Source organism: Nyctibius grandis, chromosome 5 (assembly GCF_013368605.1).
Source record: "Nyctibius grandis isolate bNycGra1 chromosome 5, bNycGra1.pri, whole genome shotgun sequence".
Taxonomy (NCBI): domain Eukaryota; kingdom Metazoa; phylum Chordata; class Aves; order Nyctibiiformes; family Nyctibiidae; genus Nyctibius; species Nyctibius grandis.
This window is the reverse complement of record NC_090662.1, coordinates 56,959,506-56,978,651: the sequence shown is the minus strand read 5'-3', so window position 1 is coordinate 56,978,651 and position 19,146 is coordinate 56,959,506. Positions and strand designations below refer to the sequence as shown.

The window sequence follows — 19,146 nt, the reverse complement described above, 5'->3', positions numbered from 1 at the left end:
AAACCAAGGAACAATGAACACTGAACCTGAGGCATTTCAGTACTTGCTTATCTTTTGGCACGAGGCCAAATACTTGCAAACCCCCCGAGTAACAACTGTCCTGCCCAATGCTATCTAAGGTAAAACATTGTTTTTCTGGCCAGAGAGGGAAGACAACCAGTGACCACCCATGCTTGGAGGAAAGATGCAGCATTTTAGAGTTGGTGCTTTCACTTTGGTCAGAGATGGTAATGTCCCAACCTTTGCACTATAGGTTTGGAATAGTCTAACTGGTGCTTGTGAGTCAATAGTCTCTCCTTCACTTGACTGTTTCAGCCTGGATCTGGTTTAGATTGATTTCCATTCTCTTTTTTTCTCACTTTCTTCTTTTCCTTCTGAATTATCTCTGTCCTTCACTTTGCAGAACATCTGCCGCCCCTTTATTAGTATCAACAGCAAATGCAGAATTGTTTCCTGGAGGGTGTTTTCCTCCCAAGCTTTGCTTTTCTAGTTTTCCTTGAGCTGGCCAATAAATTTGGATAAAATGCTACTGCTATTCATTTTCATGCTTTGTGTCATCAGAAAAACTGCTTTTTTAATATACCAACAAAAACCAAATAAACAGGAAATAATTGTAACTGACCTTTGCAGAGGGTTCCTTTGTCAATGGCTGTGAAGATAGAGTCTATAAAACTTGTCACATGGGGCAGAACATTTTCTTTCTCCATTGGTCTGTCCAAAATAAATAGGAAGACTTTTATCTCTCTGTTACTCTGACACCTACACACATATGAAAGCTTTCTTTCACATCTATCTTGTATTAAATTACAGATAGCTCACCCCAAGTTTAAAACCAGCAGCAAACCATTTTTGCTATTTCTGACTCACAACTTAAGTTGTAGCATTTCGATGAACCTTCTTTACAACTATTCCTTCCATACAAGAACATCATAATTATTGAAAAAAAAAAAAAAAATCACTGTCTAGAGATGACGGTGCTTAAAACACAGAAATTGAAATGTGTCAAGAACATCTGTATGTACTAGAGTACTAAATTTAGGGAGTAGGCAATCGAGAAACTTATATTCTATTCCTGACTTTACTATTGACTCATGGTACTGCCACACGGCATTTTTCACCTTCTAACCCCCAGTTTCCCCAAACTAGGGTTAGTAATTATTGTCCTTCCCTCAGTAAAATGATTTCTGACAGATAGTGAACTAGACAGTATAACAGAAATACACAACAATAGTACCTTAGAATATCCCTTACCTAATATGTGGCAGTACAACCAAGGCAACCCAAGGCTGTGAGAGGTCAGTGATGTTTTCCTTCTCTGGTAAATGGATTAAAGACAGTACATGATCCAACACTGGTACTTCTGCCTTTCCTCCTTGTCTTTCACTTGTTTGTTGCCTTGTATTAGAGCTAAAAATAAGCCCAAACTTTTTAGTAATCCACCACTGCATATCAGAGACTGTTCCTTTACCTCCCATGATATTCAAAATTATGTTTGCTACTTCTTACAAAAAAGAAGACTTGGACAACCCAACGCATTTTTTTTTCTTTTTAGTATCCCCCAGAGCACAGAATATCATCTAGTCATCCTGAGAAGCACAAAACATAGCCCACAAGAAATGTCAGGTCTTTATTTCAAGTTCAAATAATATTACGAGAAGGAAAGACGCTAGTTCTCAACTGGACACCCTCACAACTAGGATATATAGCCTCTAGGAGCACCTGAGAGTCGTCTCTGTGATTACTGTTAATAAACCATGATCATACTGACATAGATAGACTAATGGATGACAGAAAACAACCAGTGAGGTAAAAGTTTGGGGACTTAAAAGGAATTGCAAGCTGAGCCCAAATCAACAAGACTATCTGCAGGCAGAAAGGGTTGACATCATACTGGCATGTACGAACAGGAGTACTTCACACCCCACAGACAGCAATCTTTCCATTCCACCCAGTGCTTGCAAGACCACAGTTAGAAGGCTGCGTAGGCTTCACCCTTCAAGAAATACAGAAGCTAACAAAAAGACAGCATCAAGAATCATTAGAAGTTTAAGAAACAAAATTTGAGAGAAACCTCAAGGAATTAGGAATGTTGGTCCAGAGAAAGAAGATTTCAGATGTTTCTGATGATCAAAGCCTGTTATTTGTAAAAGCTGGATGCAAAGAGCAAGAAATAATCTGCTCTTCATGTTCCCTGCAGATAAGACAAGCAGCAATGGATTTAAACTGCAGTAAAGAAAGTTTAGTTCATACACTGAGGACTGGGGAAAAAAAAACAAAACAAACCAAACTCCTGCATAACCATAAAGACAGCAAAGTACTGGTGCAGACTGCCAGGGGCAGTTTGGGAATCTCCCGAATTGAACTGTTTAGTAACAATTTGGCCAGACATCTTTCAGGACTTGCTAAACTCCATCCTACGTAGAGGATGGAGTATGCAACTCTTGAGATGCTTCCCAGCCCTAATTTCTACCACTGACATTGCAGGAGCACAAAAAAGTCACAAGTAGAACCAAAGTCCTCTGAGCTATGTACTCCATACCATTGAAAATACAGAAATATCAACAGAGAAAGAAAACAAGGGAAGAAAAACAAATTTAATTATTTTCACTCAACCTTCTGTTCCCTAAACCCTAATACCTCCACTCTATTAAATAAAAATAGGAAAAACCCACCGAGGGGATTGCTTTTAGGAAAGACAAAAATCTTACATATGTGACAACTGAAGTCACCACTCTGCAGGTGGAAGTTTTGAATTATCTAAACTAGAGTGATTAGAACAATCAGTATCAATAGATTAGCAGTAGTCATTCTGCTCTTGACAGTGGTTACCTCAAATCTTTCCAAAGAGGTTCCAGGGGGAAAGCAACCGCTTCATTGCAACCAAGCTAGCTTTGCAACTAGAAGCAGTCAAGCTGTGCCAGCACAGTGCTGTACCTGGGATTAATTACATGCCCTTTAGTACCCAGCTGTGCTCTACGGTAAGACTATAGTACTGCTGCCAAGCAAGCTCCTGGACAAGAAGTATGCATACAGGGAAGAAAAATGGGGCACAGGCAGGAGGTTAGTCATGATGAGAACCTGGACTGCAGCACTCATTACAGAGGTTAACTGCCCAAGGATGCAGCATGCATCTTGGTGTAACAAATCCTCATCACACACCTACCGCAACACTCGCTAGTCTTTTTATATCAGTGATAACCTTTCCAGAGCAGTATCTTCTCAAACAATCTCAGAAAGAAAAATGGGATCACTTGGTTTGCAAATCTGCCAGCAACATTGCCATTTGCACAACTCCAGCAAATACTGGGGGGCAACTTTTATGTAGCTCTGCACTGCCCTCAGGCCTGCAGCCATGCAGACACATCTAGTGTTTGCTAAACTTGAGAAGTCTCACCTGACGGATGATTCAGTGAAAACAAGAGGATACTTTTCAAATGGCATTGAACCAATGGTAGGAGGCTCTGCTTTCACCAGAATGAGTTTAGCCAGAATTGCCATCGCCTCATCCTTTGTGAGGGTATCGGTGTCGGAGAAGCAATGCTCAATGTACTCTAGAAAGCATGGAAGAAAATGCTGAAGGGAAAAAGGAAAAAAAAAAAAAAAGAAAAAAGTCAAGGATTGGTAAGCCTCTTTAACAATGATCAAATCCACAAAAAACACACACCACCAGCCACACAGGAACCCAAATACTCACAAATGAGCGTGAAGCACAGCAAAGCATCAGACTTATCAGTCCTGGTGCCCCAAGCCACCAGCACACAGACATCCTCTTACCCCAGCAGGGACAGTGATTTTATGTAAAAACTTAGTCTGCCCCAAATCTAGTCTCATCAGGACATTCTAGATCCCAGATTTTACTTTCACTTCCCACTGCATTTAGTTGATTCCTCCCAGATCACCAGTTTCAGGCCTGACCTACCAGACATCCCTTATTCTTCATTTTCCCTTACCTTCTCTTCAACCCATTCAAAACAAGCCCACTCCTTTAACTCCCAACAGAAAGGCTTCTTTTTGTGAGCATAGATACCTGTCACCTCCTCCAACCCTGAGCACCATTACTAAGCTTCAACACAATGGCACAGGTAACCTCTTTCATTCTTACCAGATCATGCCAGAAGTTTAAATAAACATCATGTCAATACACAAAAATGCTTCAGCATACAAGGCAGCTAAATACACTATGGATTTCACAGTTGTTCCCTTTGGCAACAAAAATAAACAAAACGCACAAAAGCTTCCACCCACCCTCTCAAATTGCTTCATTGTGAACATCGCTTCGGAGAAGTCCAAAAGAAAGTGCCGTTCAAATCCACTTGCAAATACCTGCAAGATGCAAATGAAAGGTTGACAGGAACACATTAACAGGAGATATTTCATAGTCAACTCTCAATTATCCATGGGACATTTTTTTCCAGTTTATGAATCAACCGTGCTTTGAACTCTGAGACACCCAGCCTGGCTCTCTGTTCATGGCTAGCAGGGCTTGTTTAGTTCAGGCACACAAAGAAATACTCTTTCCAGTGACAGTTCAGGTACAGAAAAGCACAGTCCTTTTTAACAAACCCTGCTGACACAGTCCTTTTTAACAAACCCTGCTGCATCCAAGCTGGCTCTGCAAAGACAGCTTAGGTATCTCTTTAGTTTGATGTGGAAAATGTAAGCTGAAAGTTCTAGGACTGTAGCATAGACACACCAACTGCTAGGAAAAAGCTTCTGCTCAGAAGATCTTTCAACTCAGCATTTTTCCTGTGTAACAGGCTGCAGAAAGTTTACCACCTCATGTGCAGGGCCAGCCTCCGTGCTTCTGAAGTACCCAAGATAGGAACAGTCCTTTGAGATACCCAGGATCAGCGCTTCTCAACGCTGAGATGTGCAACATAGAAATACACACCCAGATCCCCCTTTCCCAGACCCTTCAGAAGACAAGGACAGCTTTAAGCCTCCTCCAGTCTAACAGAAGCCCACACAAATATCCTCAAACGTTTGAAGGACCATGTCTCCTGAGCAAAACCAGACTCATGCCACAGGCAGAATCAATCTTACTTCAACACAAGCCAACACTGAAGACCAGATGAAATTTCACCTTTTTTAAACAATTGCAACAGCCTTGTTTTCCCATTGTAAATCACGACATCTTTTCTTTCAAATATTTTTTTTTACATACACAGTACAACTATGGTCTACACTGTAAATTGCAAAATTATAATGTACTGTAACACAAAAACCAAAGAATTAGACTCCATAGTAGCATCTCCTATTAATCTTTGCAACATGGCATTTGATAAGAATGTATGCAGCTAATCCTGTCAACACTTCAGGAGCAATAGTAGTACTGAAATATGCCTATCCCTGTACTTTCTAAATCAAACTGCACTTGCCTGTACCTTGTTCACAAGGCTAAGCCATGCTGACTAAATGTTTGGCAGCTTAGTAAAAAATGTACTTTTTTTACTAAGTTCAACCCACTGACCTGCTTTATAATCTAAGGCAGAATACGTCCCTTCTCTGTTCTCCCTCCTTTCTCTACAGAGGCTGTAGGTGTTTGAATCATAGCCTGATTTTCATTGCAAAGATGTCTGCCACAATGGCATTCCTACACTGACAGTCTGTGTGAGATTGTCAAAGGAGTCCCAAGACCACAGCAGATACTATTTAAGGCACTGGACAGCTCCTCCCTTGTATGTGCAAAAAGGCTAAAGAGAACCTCATAAGCTATTTCCTAGCCTCGAGAGGAATGTCCTGAGATCAGCCTGCTCTAGGGAACATGAACTCTGGGATTTCTGGTATAAAGCAGCAGTCTTTGTTACCTTCTCAATAGCTTCCTTGGTCAAAGAATCAGGCAAGAAAACATTCTCGGCCAGCAGGAATGCAGAAATGGTGTTCAGCAAGGTCTTGCAGCAAGATGATGAGAGATCTGGTGCTTGCAACATTTTTATTAATATCTGAAATGAAAGAGAGAGAACTGATGTTTGTCTATGAAGATAATGATTGTCTGGTCTGAATGATCTGGACAGTCCCTGGAACAGGAGGGCATGGTGTTCTAAGCTTCAGCCCACAGAAATGAATCCTAACAGTCCTGTTAAAGATTGAAGGCACTAAACCTACATTTGAACCCAATGAGGTCAAACGTACATGGATCTGGTAGAATTTCTCTACCATTAATATGGGGGTCTAAGCCTCCTCCACAGTGGCAGGAACTACAGCTCGGCATGGTCTCTAACAGCAGCAGCCTGCATTTCCCTTTGCTCATTTAAAGGAGGACTAAATCAGCATCACAGTACAGAGGTAAATTCTCATGGGATCAGAGAGGTAGCAATACTCACAATGTCTCTGTTCACTCAACTCAAATCCCAAGCACACTGATGCATCAGAAATGTGTATGAGTGTTTCAGCTGACCACACCTCTTCCATATTCAATTGCTACTTCTCTGGCACATCAGCCAAAGTGATGGTCTGACCTACCTGACAGACGTCTTCAGGCAGTGAAATTTTGGATCCATTTGCATGTTCCACTAGGATCAGATATGCTTGCAGAATCCTTTCTATCTGCTCTGAAGCCATACAGCAGTTTGCCTTAGTTATTTTCCTCTGCAAGTCTAAGAGTGACTCCTGTATAAATAAAAACCAAAAGCTAAATGTTTCAGAGAAATTATCAGGCCCTGTTTCACTTACTGCTGTTTGAAAGGCATTCTAAAGAATCAACATCTCATCTGCCTGACAAATTATTGTTGACTCTCTCATTCATGTTCAACAAACTAAACCTTTCAGAAACACTATGTAATTCCCATTATGCAAAAACACACATCCCAGATTCCTTGGACAGAAACACAAATACCTCCCAAGATGAGGGTCTCCTGAAAGGCCAACACACAACATACAAAATAGGAAAGAGGAAAAGAAAGAAATACTTGGTCCCAGACCCACAATGGTATGGAAGCACCCAGCTTCCACTGGAATTATCAGAGCTTAAGTACCTTTACACTTTATGCATCACTATGCTAATGTGGATGCTGAGAAGTTACTCATATCATCTACATTATACAGATAATTAGGCTGGACGTGCTTTAAAAAGGAATTGCTAAATATTCAGGAACAGGCTGTCCCAGTGTGTAGGAAGACAAGCCGTTGGGGAAAAAGACCGGCCTGGTTAAACAGAGAACTTAGGCTAGAACTTAAGGAAAAAAAGAGAGCCTATTTGCTCTGGAAGGAGGGTCGGGTAACTTGGGAGGTCTACAGGGATGTTGCCAGGTCACCCCTGGGAAGGGAAGGGCCAAAGCTCAATTAGAGCTTGATTTGGCTGCTACAGTCAAAGATAACAAAAAAAGTTTCTACAAATACATTAACAGCAAAAGGAGGGTCAAGGAGAGCCTCCACCACTTGCTGAATGAGGAGGGTAGCGTAGTGTCAGGGGATGAGGAAAAGTCAGAGGTGCTCAATGCCTTCTTTGTCTCGGTCTTTAATGTCAGGACCAGTTGTCCTCAGGAGACTCGGCCCCCAGAGCCTGAAGTTAGGGACGGGGGGCTGTGTGAACCTCCCGTAATCCAGGAGGAGATGGTTAGTGACCTGCTGTGCCAGTTGGACACCCACAAGGCTATGGGCCCGGATGGGATTCACCCTAGAGTAATGAAGGAACTGGCAAAGGAACTTGCCAAACCACTCTCTGTTATCTACAGGCAGTCTTGGTTAACTGCAGAAGTTCCAGCTGACTGGAAATTAGCAAATGTAACGCCCATCTACAAGAAGGGCCAGAAGGAATATCCAGGGAACTATAGGCCTGTCAGCCTGACCTCGGTGCCAGGCAAGGTGATGGAACAGATCATCCTGAGTGCCATTACACAGCACATGCAGGACAATCGGGGCATCGGGGCCAGCCAACATGGATTCATGAAAGGCAGGTCCTGCTCGACCAGCCTGGTCTCCTTCTATGACAAAGTGACCCGCTTAGTAGATGAGGGCAGGGCTGTGGATGTAGTCTATCTAGACTTCAGTAAGGCATTCGACACTGTCTCCCACAGCATCCTCCTAGACAAAATGGCTGCCCGGGGCTTGGATGGGTGGACTCTTCAATGGGTTAAAAACTGGCTGGATGGCCGAGCCCAGAGAGTGGTGGTGAATGGGGCAAAGTCCAACTGGCGGCCGGTCACTAGCGGTGTTCCCCAGGGCTCAGTTCTGGGGCCGGTGCTGTTCAATATCTTTATAGATGATCTAGATGTAGGGATTGAGTGCACGCTCAGCAAATTTGCAGATGACACCAAGCTGGGTGGGAGTGTCGATCTGCTGGAGGGTAGGAAGGCCCTACAGAGGGATCTGGACAGGTTAGATAGATGGGCCGAGACCAACGGCATGAAGTTCAACAAGAACAAGTGCCGGGTCTTACACTTCGGCCACAACAACGCCATGCAGCGCTACAGGCTGGGGGAAGAGTGGTTAGAAAGCGGCCCGGTGGAAAGAGACCTGGGGGTGCTGATCGACAGCCGGCTAAACATGAGCCAGCATTGTGCCCAGGTGGCCAAGAGGGCCAATGGCATCCTGGCCTCTATTAGGAATAGTGTAGCCAGCCGGTCTAGGGAAGTGATCGTCCCTCTCTACTCGGCACTGGTGAGGCCGCACCTTGAATACTGTGTCCAGGTCTGGGCCCCGCACTTCAAGAAAGATGTTGAGGTGTTGGAGCGAGTCCAGAGGAGGGCGACCAAGCTGGTGAAGGGTCTGGAGGGTCTGACCTATGAGGAACAGCTGAGGGAGCTGGGGTTGTTTAGCCTGGAGAAGAGGAGGCTCAGAGGTGACCTTATTGCAGTCTACAACTACCTGAAGGGAGGTTGTAGTGGAGTGGGAGTCGGACTCTTCTCCCAGGCAACTAGCGACAGGACAAGAGAACACAGCCTCAGGCTTTGCCAGGGGAGGTTCAGGTTGGACATTAGGAAGATTTTCTTCTCAGAAAGGGTTATTAGACATTGGAACGGGCTGCCCAGGGAGATGGTGGAGTCACCATCTCTGGATGTGTTTAAGAAAAGACTGGACATGGCACTTAGTGCCATGGTCTAGTTGCCAGGGTGGTGTAGGGGCAGCGGTTGGACTTGATGATCCCAGAGGTCTCTTCCAACCTGACTGATTCTGTGACAATGGAGCTGCTCTGGATCGCTCCCATTACTGTCCCTTTCTGTCCAGAGAATATAAACTCCCATCCTTGATCCTATAAACTGAATCCAATTTAGAGAGCTATGATAGACTATGTGAAAATTTCCCTCTGAGCAAGACACCCCCCTGCATCCACTGGTTCCCAGGGTAAAAAAAAAAGTCTCACTAAAAATAAAGGCAATCATGTCACCAATTTCCAAGATTTCATCACAACTGCAGATGCTGAGTGACTCAGCTCCCAGGGATACAAAACATCCAGTCACAAACCATTCTGCAGCTAATGACAGGCAGTAACTGCTATCATACTGGGTGAGGTAGAAGGAACAGGATGGGATTTTCTGGGAAACTATGGATAGTCACAGGGAAGGAGTTCCAAGAGGAACAAATAGAACTATTTACCCATGCTGGAAGGACTACCCTAAACTTCACATGTACCATTTCCTCCAGTTTCCCATTTCACCCCGCTGAGGAGCACAACTGACACAGGCTATGTTGTCAGTTGCAAGAGGTTTCAATCGCCCTTAGCAAATCCCAATCGCTAGTAAGAAAATATCTAAATGTCAGTCAGGTAAGTAAAACACACTTGCCAGGCCCTTGTTCTACATCATCCTGACCCAACATAGCACAGCCCACAGCCCTCAGTTGTGCTTCCTGAAACCTCAGAGTGTAACCCCCAAGCAACAACACAAGAATACACAGACTGAAAACACTTCATGATTGTCAGTACTTGGCTCTGAGGCTTAAACTTGGCTCCCCAGGTTCAGCCCAGGTCTTTGCTGTAAAGAAAGCTACAGAGCAAAAAGCTTGCCCTATATTGGCACAAAGTGGTTTTGAAGCCACCAATATACCTAGTTCAGCAATATGAAACAGGCCTTAGTATTCCCACCCCAGCAAAGGGTCTGAAATGCCTGTCTCTGCAAAGGCAGATCCTACAAACTCTCTTTGCCCAGCCATGGGACTGAGCTCCAAGTCGTGTACACAGCAGTTCCATTCTCGTTCACAGCATGGTACAGCCACCAGGGTCCCTCTGAACTTACAAAAGAAGGGTGGGATTTTTCCCATGCACATGACACTGTCTTTAATGTTTCCAAAGCCGAAAAAAACAAACAGTTCTGGTCCAAAAAGACACAAGTATTTTTCTTGATAAGTGCACAGTTTTTTTCAGTCTCTTACGAATTAAAAAAATAAAAAAATAATTAAAAAAAAAACAACAGTGTACCTCCAGGCACTTGAAGACAATGTCAAAATGCTCCTTATGGATATGCACTACAGCTGATCTGATCATCTGCTCAAAGGCTTTTCCCACAGCTACCCACGGTAGTTCAATTTCTTCTTCAGTAATAGGCCCCAGCTTTAACAGAATTAACTTCATAGCCTGCACAGGAAAAGAGCACATCATGTCCTTATACTTAGAAAATAAATCTAGCAATCCTAAAATTAGTTAGTGCAATAAACTGCTAATATATTCCAATGATCTCAATTCTTTCTAAAACGACTGCAGAAAAAAAAGGCGGCTATCACTTAAAATTTGAAATATCAGCAAGCAGTACTATTTTAATATACAGGAATACAGCACAGGAATTACTAAAAACCACCTTCCTATCTCAAAGAATGTTCTTAGAAGAAGGCTTTCAGATCTTATTAAGTAGTGAACAGCATGCTCATCACTGAGGATCCACTGAGGAGAACAAGATCACACTCAATGGTTTCAATGAGTGGTGCCTAAGGCTCCATTACAGCAACATTTAAACCAACAATCTTATCTTGTCTTTACCGTCTCTGCACAAGAGTGGAACATGTTTCGAACACCCTTGCACATCTCAAAAAGCAGCTGTCCTACACCTTCCACCTTCTCAGGGTGCTCCTCTAGGTCATGGAGCATTAAATTGAAGATGGCATTTTTATCAGAAACCTACAAAACATAAGGAGAAAATAAAAGTTATCTTCTGTTCAGAGCTGCCAGATGGATAGAAGCAATTAAATGGCTCCACAGCATCACATTGCTCTCTCAACTCTGCCTTCCCACAACAGTTCAAACTCATTATTTCTGCAACCACCCAAGGAAACTGAAAGGAGAAAAATGATCAGCTATTCAGTCACTACAGGTCCCCCTCAAGATGTACACAGGTCTACTGAGGTCACTGCAGCTGAAATACATGCTTTTGATTATTCTTATGATTTTAGAGTTAAATATGTGCCCAACTGAAACACAAAGGCTGCTGCAATAGGGTGGAAGAGACGTGGATCAGCTGTGAACGCAGAATCCACTCATCCAAAACTGTAACTACACACGGAAATACTGCAAGAATATGTGGCCCAAGATTTTAAAACTCTCTACTTCTGATGACTTCACTTGGAACTTCAGCAATTTCGGAAAACAACCAGACAAATATGCTTTATTTAAGGTCTCTCAACTTAGGGCAAAAATGGGAATACCCACATTTACTCGCCAGTCTCAAGAATCTTGGCTTTTGTACATTTTGACTAAAAAAAACCCCAACAAATACCACTCCCTTTCCTTACTCCATGAAAGGCTGCTGTCTGATCTTGATTGAACATTATATACTTTGATTTTCGGGAGTGCAAAAAGGTTGTCACAATAATTTCAGTTCTACAAAGGCCTTAAAGCATTAGTGAGTTTTGCCAGTGAGCAAACGTGCATTTCAAAGCTAAAGCCTCCCTTTTGCAAGATTACCTTACCGTTTCCAGTCACTTTGGATAAACCAATCACGGACATTCGGTTTAACTGCTCTTAAAACAGAGAGTGCTAAGGCCTCTATTTGCCACTGCTGATACGAAGTGTATGACATTCTTAGTGAAACACTCACTAAAACTGACAGCTCAGGACATGCTCAATGGCAGTTCCGGCCTTGTTAGCCCTTCTTTGGAGAAAACCTAGTATTACACATTGAATCTAAGAGCCACCACAGAATGGAGACAGCATCGAAGTACAAACACCTCACTTACCTTTCTCATTAGAAAGACAAAACTCTCAGCAGCGAAGTTTCTGATGTGAAGTTTGTGGTGAGCCAACAGGGTGCTGTACAGGCTACAAAGACACAAAATCACAGAATCACAGAATCAGTCAGGTTGGAAGAGACCTCTGGGATCATCAAGTCCAACCGTTGCCCTTACACCACCATGTCAACTAGACCATGGCACTAAGTGCCATGTCCAGTCTTTTCTTAAACACATCCAGAGATGGTGACTCCACCACCTCCCTGGGCAGCCCGTTCCAATGTCTAATAACCCTTTCTGAGAAGAAATTCTTCCTGATGTCCAACCTGAACCTCCCCTGGCGAAGCTTGAGGCTGTGTTATCTTGTCCTATCGCTAGCTGCCTGGGAGAAGAGGCCGACTCCCACTCCACTACAACCTCCCTTCAGGTAGCTGTAGACTGCAATAAGGTCACCTCGGAGCCTCCTCTTCTCCAGGCTAAACAACCCCAGCTCCCTCAGCTGTTCCTCGTAGGTCAGACCCTCCAGACCCTTCACCAGCTTGGTCGCCCTCCTCTGGACTCCCTCCAACACCTCAACATCTTTCTTGAAGTGCGGGGCCCAGACCTGGACACAGTATTCAAGGTGCGGCCTCACCAGTGCCGAGTAGAGAGGGATGATCACTTCCCTAGACCGGCTGGCTACACTATTCCTAATAGAGGCCAGGATGCCATTGGCCTTCTTGGCCACCTGGGCACAATGCTGGCTCATGTTTAGCCGGCTGTCGATCAGCACCCCCAGGTCTCTTTCCGCCGTGCTGCTTTCTAACCACTCTTCCCCCAGCCTGTAGCGCTGCATGGCGTTGTTGTGGCCGAAGTGTAAGACCCGGCACTTGTTCTTGTTGAACCTCATGCCGTTGGTCTCGGCCCATCTATCTAACCTGTCCAGATCCCTCTGTAGGGCCTTCCTACCCTCCAGCAGATCGACACTCCCACCCAGCTTGGTGTCATCTGCAAATTTGCTGAGCGTGCACTCAATCCCTACATCTAGATCATCTATAAAGATATTGAACAGCACCGGCCCCAGAACTGAGCCCTGGGGAACACCGCTAGTGACCGGCCGCCAGTTGGACTTTGCCCCATTCACCACCACTCTCTGGGCTCGGCCATCCAGCCAGTTTTTAACCCATTGAAGAGTCCACCCATCCAAGCCCCGGGCAGCCATTTTGTCTAGGAGGATGCTGTGGGAGACAGTGTCGAATGCCTTACTGAAGTCTAGATAGACTACATCCACAGCCCTGCCCTCATCTACTAAGCGGGTCACTTTGTCATAGAAGGAGACCAGGCTGGTCGAGCAGGACCTGCCTTTCATGAATCCATGTTGGCTGGCCCCGATGCCCCGATTGTCCTGCATGTGCTGTGTAATGGCACTCAAGATGATCTGTTCCATCACCAAAATAATCCACTGTTTTAAAGGCAATGCAGGAATTGCCACCAACTGGTTTTAAAACTTATGTTTTCAGTTCACATTGCCACCTTTTACAAACACTAAGAATCTATACTCCTAGAGATGGCACATACCTCTCTCAACTCAATTCCTTCCCACTCTCCCCAGCTAAAGAACAGAGTTTTGCAAAGAAGGTCAAATGACAACGCCAGGCAAATTAAGCCACATTCAGAAATACCTCTAAAAATCTCTGGATCCACACAGATCCAGCTACAGCATCATGATTTTCAACATATATATTCAGCAGCAGTAAGTGAAACCAAAGCTGATTTGATAAGCCAGATTTGTATTTCAGTTGAGCCAACAGGCTCTCCTGTGCACTTAAAAGTTTCTAAAGATACAATTTACAGGGGTGATAAATATTTGCAGATCTCTGGTAAGTATCAGTAACAGTTGCAGGTGGCTCAGCACACGTGCGGTACAGAGCGAGTGGTGTCTCGGATTCACACCCAGATGTTTTTCCAATATGCCTGACAGCTTTTCCTAGGTTGGGGAGGAAATCTGTAACCCCTCTGTTGCTCCATCTGCTCCAAACTGAAACCAGGAGGAAGCAACAAGGACCCACTGGCTATGACAAAAAGAGCTCTGCTGTGGTAGTAACAGAAGATTGAAGAAGCAGTCATATTGGGTCAGGTCACAGGTGCAGCCAGAAGCTAATGCCTGGGAAAGGTTTAAAAACAGGGCAAGCACATACAAAATCAGCCTTCAACCACCAGCAACTCAGGGACTCCCCAAGCCAGAGGTGGCTCCACTGCATTTGGTAACTCTCTCCAACTTGGCTAGTTTCCCTTTGAACCTCTGCCAACCTTCCACATCCACAGCGTCCTGTGGCAAGGAGTTTCAAAGCATACAAAACTGTGCCTCATCGCTCTCTCACTAAACAGACATGAAGAACAGAAGAACAGAAAAACATAAAGGGGAAAATGCTGGGAAAGGAACAATTAAAGACTCAAAGGAATACATTCAATGTCGTTAGTCTAGGTGTCTGCAATTGGGAAAGACATAAATGATATAACCATGACTGAGGTACTTGACAGATACTCAAGAGACCTGTGTTGAATTTAGACTTGGTCACAAGTTTGCAAGACGACTCTGACAATCCAGTGTCTGAACTTTGTTTACCCAGCTGAGGTGGATGCTTCCTCTTCTATCACCACAGGAGAAAAGGGGACCAAAGGCCCAAATCTGCATCCCAACCCACATCCCTCCTCCAATACAGTGGCCTATGAAAGTCGGTAGGATCTCAAAGAAGCTGCATATGATAACATGGCTCAGAGTCTCTCAGAAAGCAGGGAAAGCATGCTAAGAAGTATACTGACGCACTAAGACAGGTATTTGTGTGGCATGTACATTTCTATAGCATCTAATAACTGCTGATCAAGACAGACATTAAATACGGCTTTTACCTGTATATGTTGTGTATGTCCTTCACCATCAACCTCCACAAGTATTTGTAGAGATAGGAAAGAGAGGTAAAAGCCCATTCCAGCAGCTCTGTGTCCTGTGTCTCCAGTAACTTGGTGATGGCCAGGAAAAAGTCATGAAAGTGAGGATAGAAATCAGCCTGAAGATCTCGAGCCAGCTGCACCACTAAACTGTGTTTCAGAAAATACACCAGTGTTAGTGCATTACAAAAACCAACGAACAAAAACCTAGTCAAACATCGAATAATCCAGCACACACTCTCTCAAAGGGAGGACAGCATCACCTTTACTTCTCACTTTTATTTAAATATCACCTATTAGACAGCTGTGGATGGCAAGAATCTTAAGATTTTAAAAAAATCAAGCAGGAAACAGTAAACAAGAAGATACAAAGGATTAACATCAAACAAAGCACATTAATATTCTGTCTGACACTCTGTAACCACCCAAGGCTAATCTGCTTGCTTTGTCATAGCTAGTTTTTTTGAAGACTTAGAACCATAAAGCTCTATCAGGCAAATACAACCCCTTTGGGCATCTCATTGTTATATTTTCCTCAGGTTCAATAAAGAAAAAGAACACTTACAACAGGACTCATGCTTGCTTGTAATACCATCAAGGCTTCTGACTACATTTTGTCACCATATACTTACTCTAATAGGGGTTGATAAGCAAGACTGCCTTGGACTTGCAAATGTGTCTTCAAGCTCTGCACAATGGCACTCTGGTAATAAACCAGCTGGTTGAAGGACTGGCATTTGTTGGCCACTTCGTTGTAGAATTGCACTGTTCAAAGCACAAAAGAGAAACCCTGAAAACTAGCCCAGTTCCTGGTAAACACGTAGGATGCTAAAGGACAATAGTTCTCCAGAGCCCAGTCCAAAAACCAGTCAACAGAAAATCTCCCATTGGGCTCTGGACGCAGGAGAAACGTATTTTAACAGTTTAAGGAAAGCAGGAAACATGAATAAAAATGACATACCAAAATGCTGAGTGAGGTTCAGTTCCCTCCATTTCCGTAGTCCTTCAAAAAAGTAGGTTTCAACCTCCTGTCAGAACAAAGATAAAATAATAGCTATCAACCCTAATGAATATAGCCTGTAAAGATGAGAGGTTCAAATGAAGAAAACTATCAAATGAATCAAATATTTTAAGAATACTTCCTAGAAATCTTGATAGCTTCATTTCAAAAGGTGCTATGGAATTTCCCTGAAAATAAGATTTTTCTTTCTATATTCAAAACACATTTGAAAATATTTTCTGGTGATTGGACTTGTTTACATAATTGCTTTTCAGACCTCTGACTGGCCTTGATCTAAGACGCTGAGCCATAGCCCACCCAGCACAAATGCTTTGGGATTTCTTTTGGCATCCTCACAGCTATGGAGTGGGAAGTTGAGAAGAACAATCCAGCAGGCCAGGAGGTAATCTCCTGCAAAGCACTATATTCACAATGATGATCTATAGGACACATATAGATGACCCTTCTTTATGATCTATAAAGACACATGCAAACGCTTTGTATATATGCTGCGAGTATTGCAACTACTCAGCACCCATAAATCTTTGCAGGTCCGGACCTAGGACTGCTGACTGCCACAGTAGCATCTTCATGCTCAGGAACACCCACAGGCCCACCAGCCACATGGAAGCCATCAGGGTGACGCTGTCAAAGAGTCTCTATGGCAATACTGTGAAGCAGGTCAAAAAGTAAAGGGGCACAAAGAACAAAATGAGGCTCCAGGAAAGGCAAATCTTGCAGAGGCTTCTTTCCGATTTCCTCCTGAATAAATTTCTTAAGTGAATCTTTCACGGAGCTTATCTAGTTGTGATGTGATTTCAGAAAATGACTGCAGTTGCTGTTCTCACCTCAGCGTAGCTTCCAGTTCTGTCAATCCGATGAATTATATCGATATTAATATTGCTTAAGCGCTCCGAAAAGGTAAGAAACTGTAAAACAAAAGGACATAGATGATTTTTGCTCTGTTCTGAGAACGGCCCTTCTAAGTCCCGCTCAATAGCACACGCACTGCAAACAAAAGCCCACTTCTAAAGACGGGCTGCCAGACAGTACTCAGCGACCTGTAAACAACCCTACCAGAATTTTAAGGCAAAAAAAAATATGCTTAAACCGCCCACGTGCAGGACCGTCCCTCTGCTCGACCAAGGCTCATGCCCTGCAGGTCTCCACAACGCGGTGACAAACATGCAGGGAAATCTACCCAGATTTCAACGCACCGCCCGGCTCTCCCCCTTCTTGCAACAACGCCTCGGTTGACACCCCTACGGGATGTTATTTTTTTTATTAAATTATGTCAGCTTTCAACACGAGGGCTGTGGTGCGCCCGCTGCCTAACCCTGCCGGGGACTCGGCTCACGGAGGGAGGCCTCACCGAGTGCCGGGGAAGGGGGGAGCAGCCGCCCTTCGCCGCGAGTGTCCCGGCCCTACCACACACCCGCCCTCGCACCTCCTCCCCCAGTACCGTTTCGGCAGCCGGGCACCACCGTTAAACTAACACCGACGACGAAAACCTAAAGACCCTGCCAGGTGGGCGAGCGGGCGGGCGGGCGCTCACCCGGTACGTGTTCCCCGACTTGTGGGCGGAGGACTTGCTCTTCATGGCGGCGGGGGGGAAGGGGGAGGGAGGGGGGGGGAGTGGGCGGCCCAGGCCCCGCGGCGCAGCGCTGTCCCGCACCGACAGCCACACGTGCTGCCCTACGCACCGGGCGCCGCCATGTCGGCCGCGGGCTGCCGGGAGGAGGAGGAGGAGGAGCAGGCGGAGGCGGGCCCGCCGGCGGAAGGGGCGGGCGGTGGCTGCCGGGGGCGGGAGCCGGGCGGTCCCCGAAGTCAGGGCGTGGGGATGGGTGGGAGCTTCGGTGTACACGCAAACCAAAGGCTCGCAGAAGAGCAAAGGACCTACGGGCTGCTCGTCGTTCACTGCTGTCCTCATAGCAGTGCCAGGGCCTGCAGGAGCTTCTGCCTGTGACTGCAATTGCAGGAGGTGGAGAACGTGTGCTGGGGAGATGGGAGGTGAGCTGGAAGCTGGATGAAGCTTTGGTTTGGGCAGGGGCAGCAGGAGCAGACCAGAGCCACACCACCATTTTGGGATGCAGCTTAAAAGGCTTGGGGGTTTAGTGCCTCCCGAGCCTGCCCGTCCTGCCTGTTACAGGCAGCTCAGGGCCACCCTCAGAAAACAGGTTTGCAGGTTATTCACGCTGAAGGACACAACGTTGGTTTTGAGCACGGCTGAAGTTTGCTATTAGGAGCACGTAGGGACCCACTACTTTGAACAGACCCAACAGGTTAAACGCTGCCACGTGCATCCCGAAAAGCTGCCCACAGGCAGGCAATAAGCCATTAACACGATAGACATCTGGGCAGGCAGAACAGCGTGCTCACTCCAGCACCTGCAAAGTCAAAGAACTGGAGAGACAGCTGTTAGCTTTTAAAGCTTGACCTTCTGCTGCTGGAATAGAAAAGGACTTCTGGCATTTGCATTAAGTGGGAAGAGAATGCCTAATTTAGGTACTTGAGTTCAAAAATGTTGGCTTAAGTTTTTTCAAGCCCAAATACTTCCATAAGAAAGTGCAGCTAAAAGCATGTGGAGAGGTCTAGATCCACAAAAGAGCTTAGGCACCAATATGCAACTGTTAAAGAGCATAAATAGCTCTCCAGATGTGGTTAGTAAATTCACCTAATATGTCTCTTACATATTGTGAACTTCTGAAAAACAGTCCGCAAGATCTTTTTTTCATTACGAATAGCATCTCGTAGAGTTGTGGAACTTCCTGGGATGCACACACTCAAAATCATCCAAGGGAATGAGCAAAATCTAACATTCACGGAAAGCAACACGGAGAAGAGCTTAAGTGTGCTCTGCCTGTTGCAGAAGAGGAGTCACCAGCAAAAATAAAAGACATTAGAGAAAGTTTTTAAAAGGTTACAAATGCTTCTTTATGTTTGTAAAGTGGCAACTTCTGAGAAGAGTGAGACAGGTTAGCCCTCCAGGTGCTGATGTTCATGAGAGCTTCTGCCCACAAGAACTTCTGATGGACTGCATTTCAGCCAGCACTGAGTACAGCACTTGGAGATATATCTGAGCGAGCCTCAGGGTAGTAACTCAGGTATCAATACTGGTATGGCCA

At 44.9% G+C, this 19,146-nt stretch overlaps 1 protein-coding gene across 2 annotated transcripts in view; it reads right to left on the bottom strand.

Annotated features, from left to right (window-relative positions):
• Positions 1-17,740, bottom strand: part of UTP20 (UTP20 small subunit processome component) — a 69,564-nt gene extending 51,824 nt beyond the window's left edge. For both annotated transcript variants that reach the window (XM_068401227.1, XM_068401228.1), the window contains exons 1-14: positions 17,577-17,740; positions 16,870-16,950; positions 15,983-16,049; positions 15,654-15,786; positions 14,983-15,171; positions 12,103-12,184; positions 10,910-11,047; positions 10,355-10,510; positions 6,463-6,609; positions 5,808-5,942; positions 4,246-4,323; positions 3,395-3,573; positions 1,252-1,407; positions 623-711 (exon numbers count right to left, since the gene is read on the bottom strand). In XM_068401227.1, coding sequence (XP_068257328.1) covers positions 623-711; positions 1,252-1,407; positions 3,395-3,573; positions 4,246-4,323; positions 5,808-5,942; positions 6,463-6,609; positions 10,355-10,510; positions 10,910-11,047; positions 12,103-12,184; positions 14,983-15,171; positions 15,654-15,786; positions 15,983-16,049; positions 16,870-16,950; positions 17,577-17,621 — 1,675 coding nt within the window. In that variant the 5' untranslated portion in view covers positions 17,622-17,740. The remainder of the gene's footprint in view (positions 1-622; positions 712-1,251; positions 1,408-3,394; positions 3,574-4,245; positions 4,324-5,807; positions 5,943-6,462; positions 6,610-10,354; positions 10,511-10,909; positions 11,048-12,102; positions 12,185-14,982; positions 15,172-15,653; positions 15,787-15,982; positions 16,050-16,869; positions 16,951-17,576) is intronic.
• Between the last annotated feature and the right edge of the window lie 1,406 nt (positions 17,741-19,146).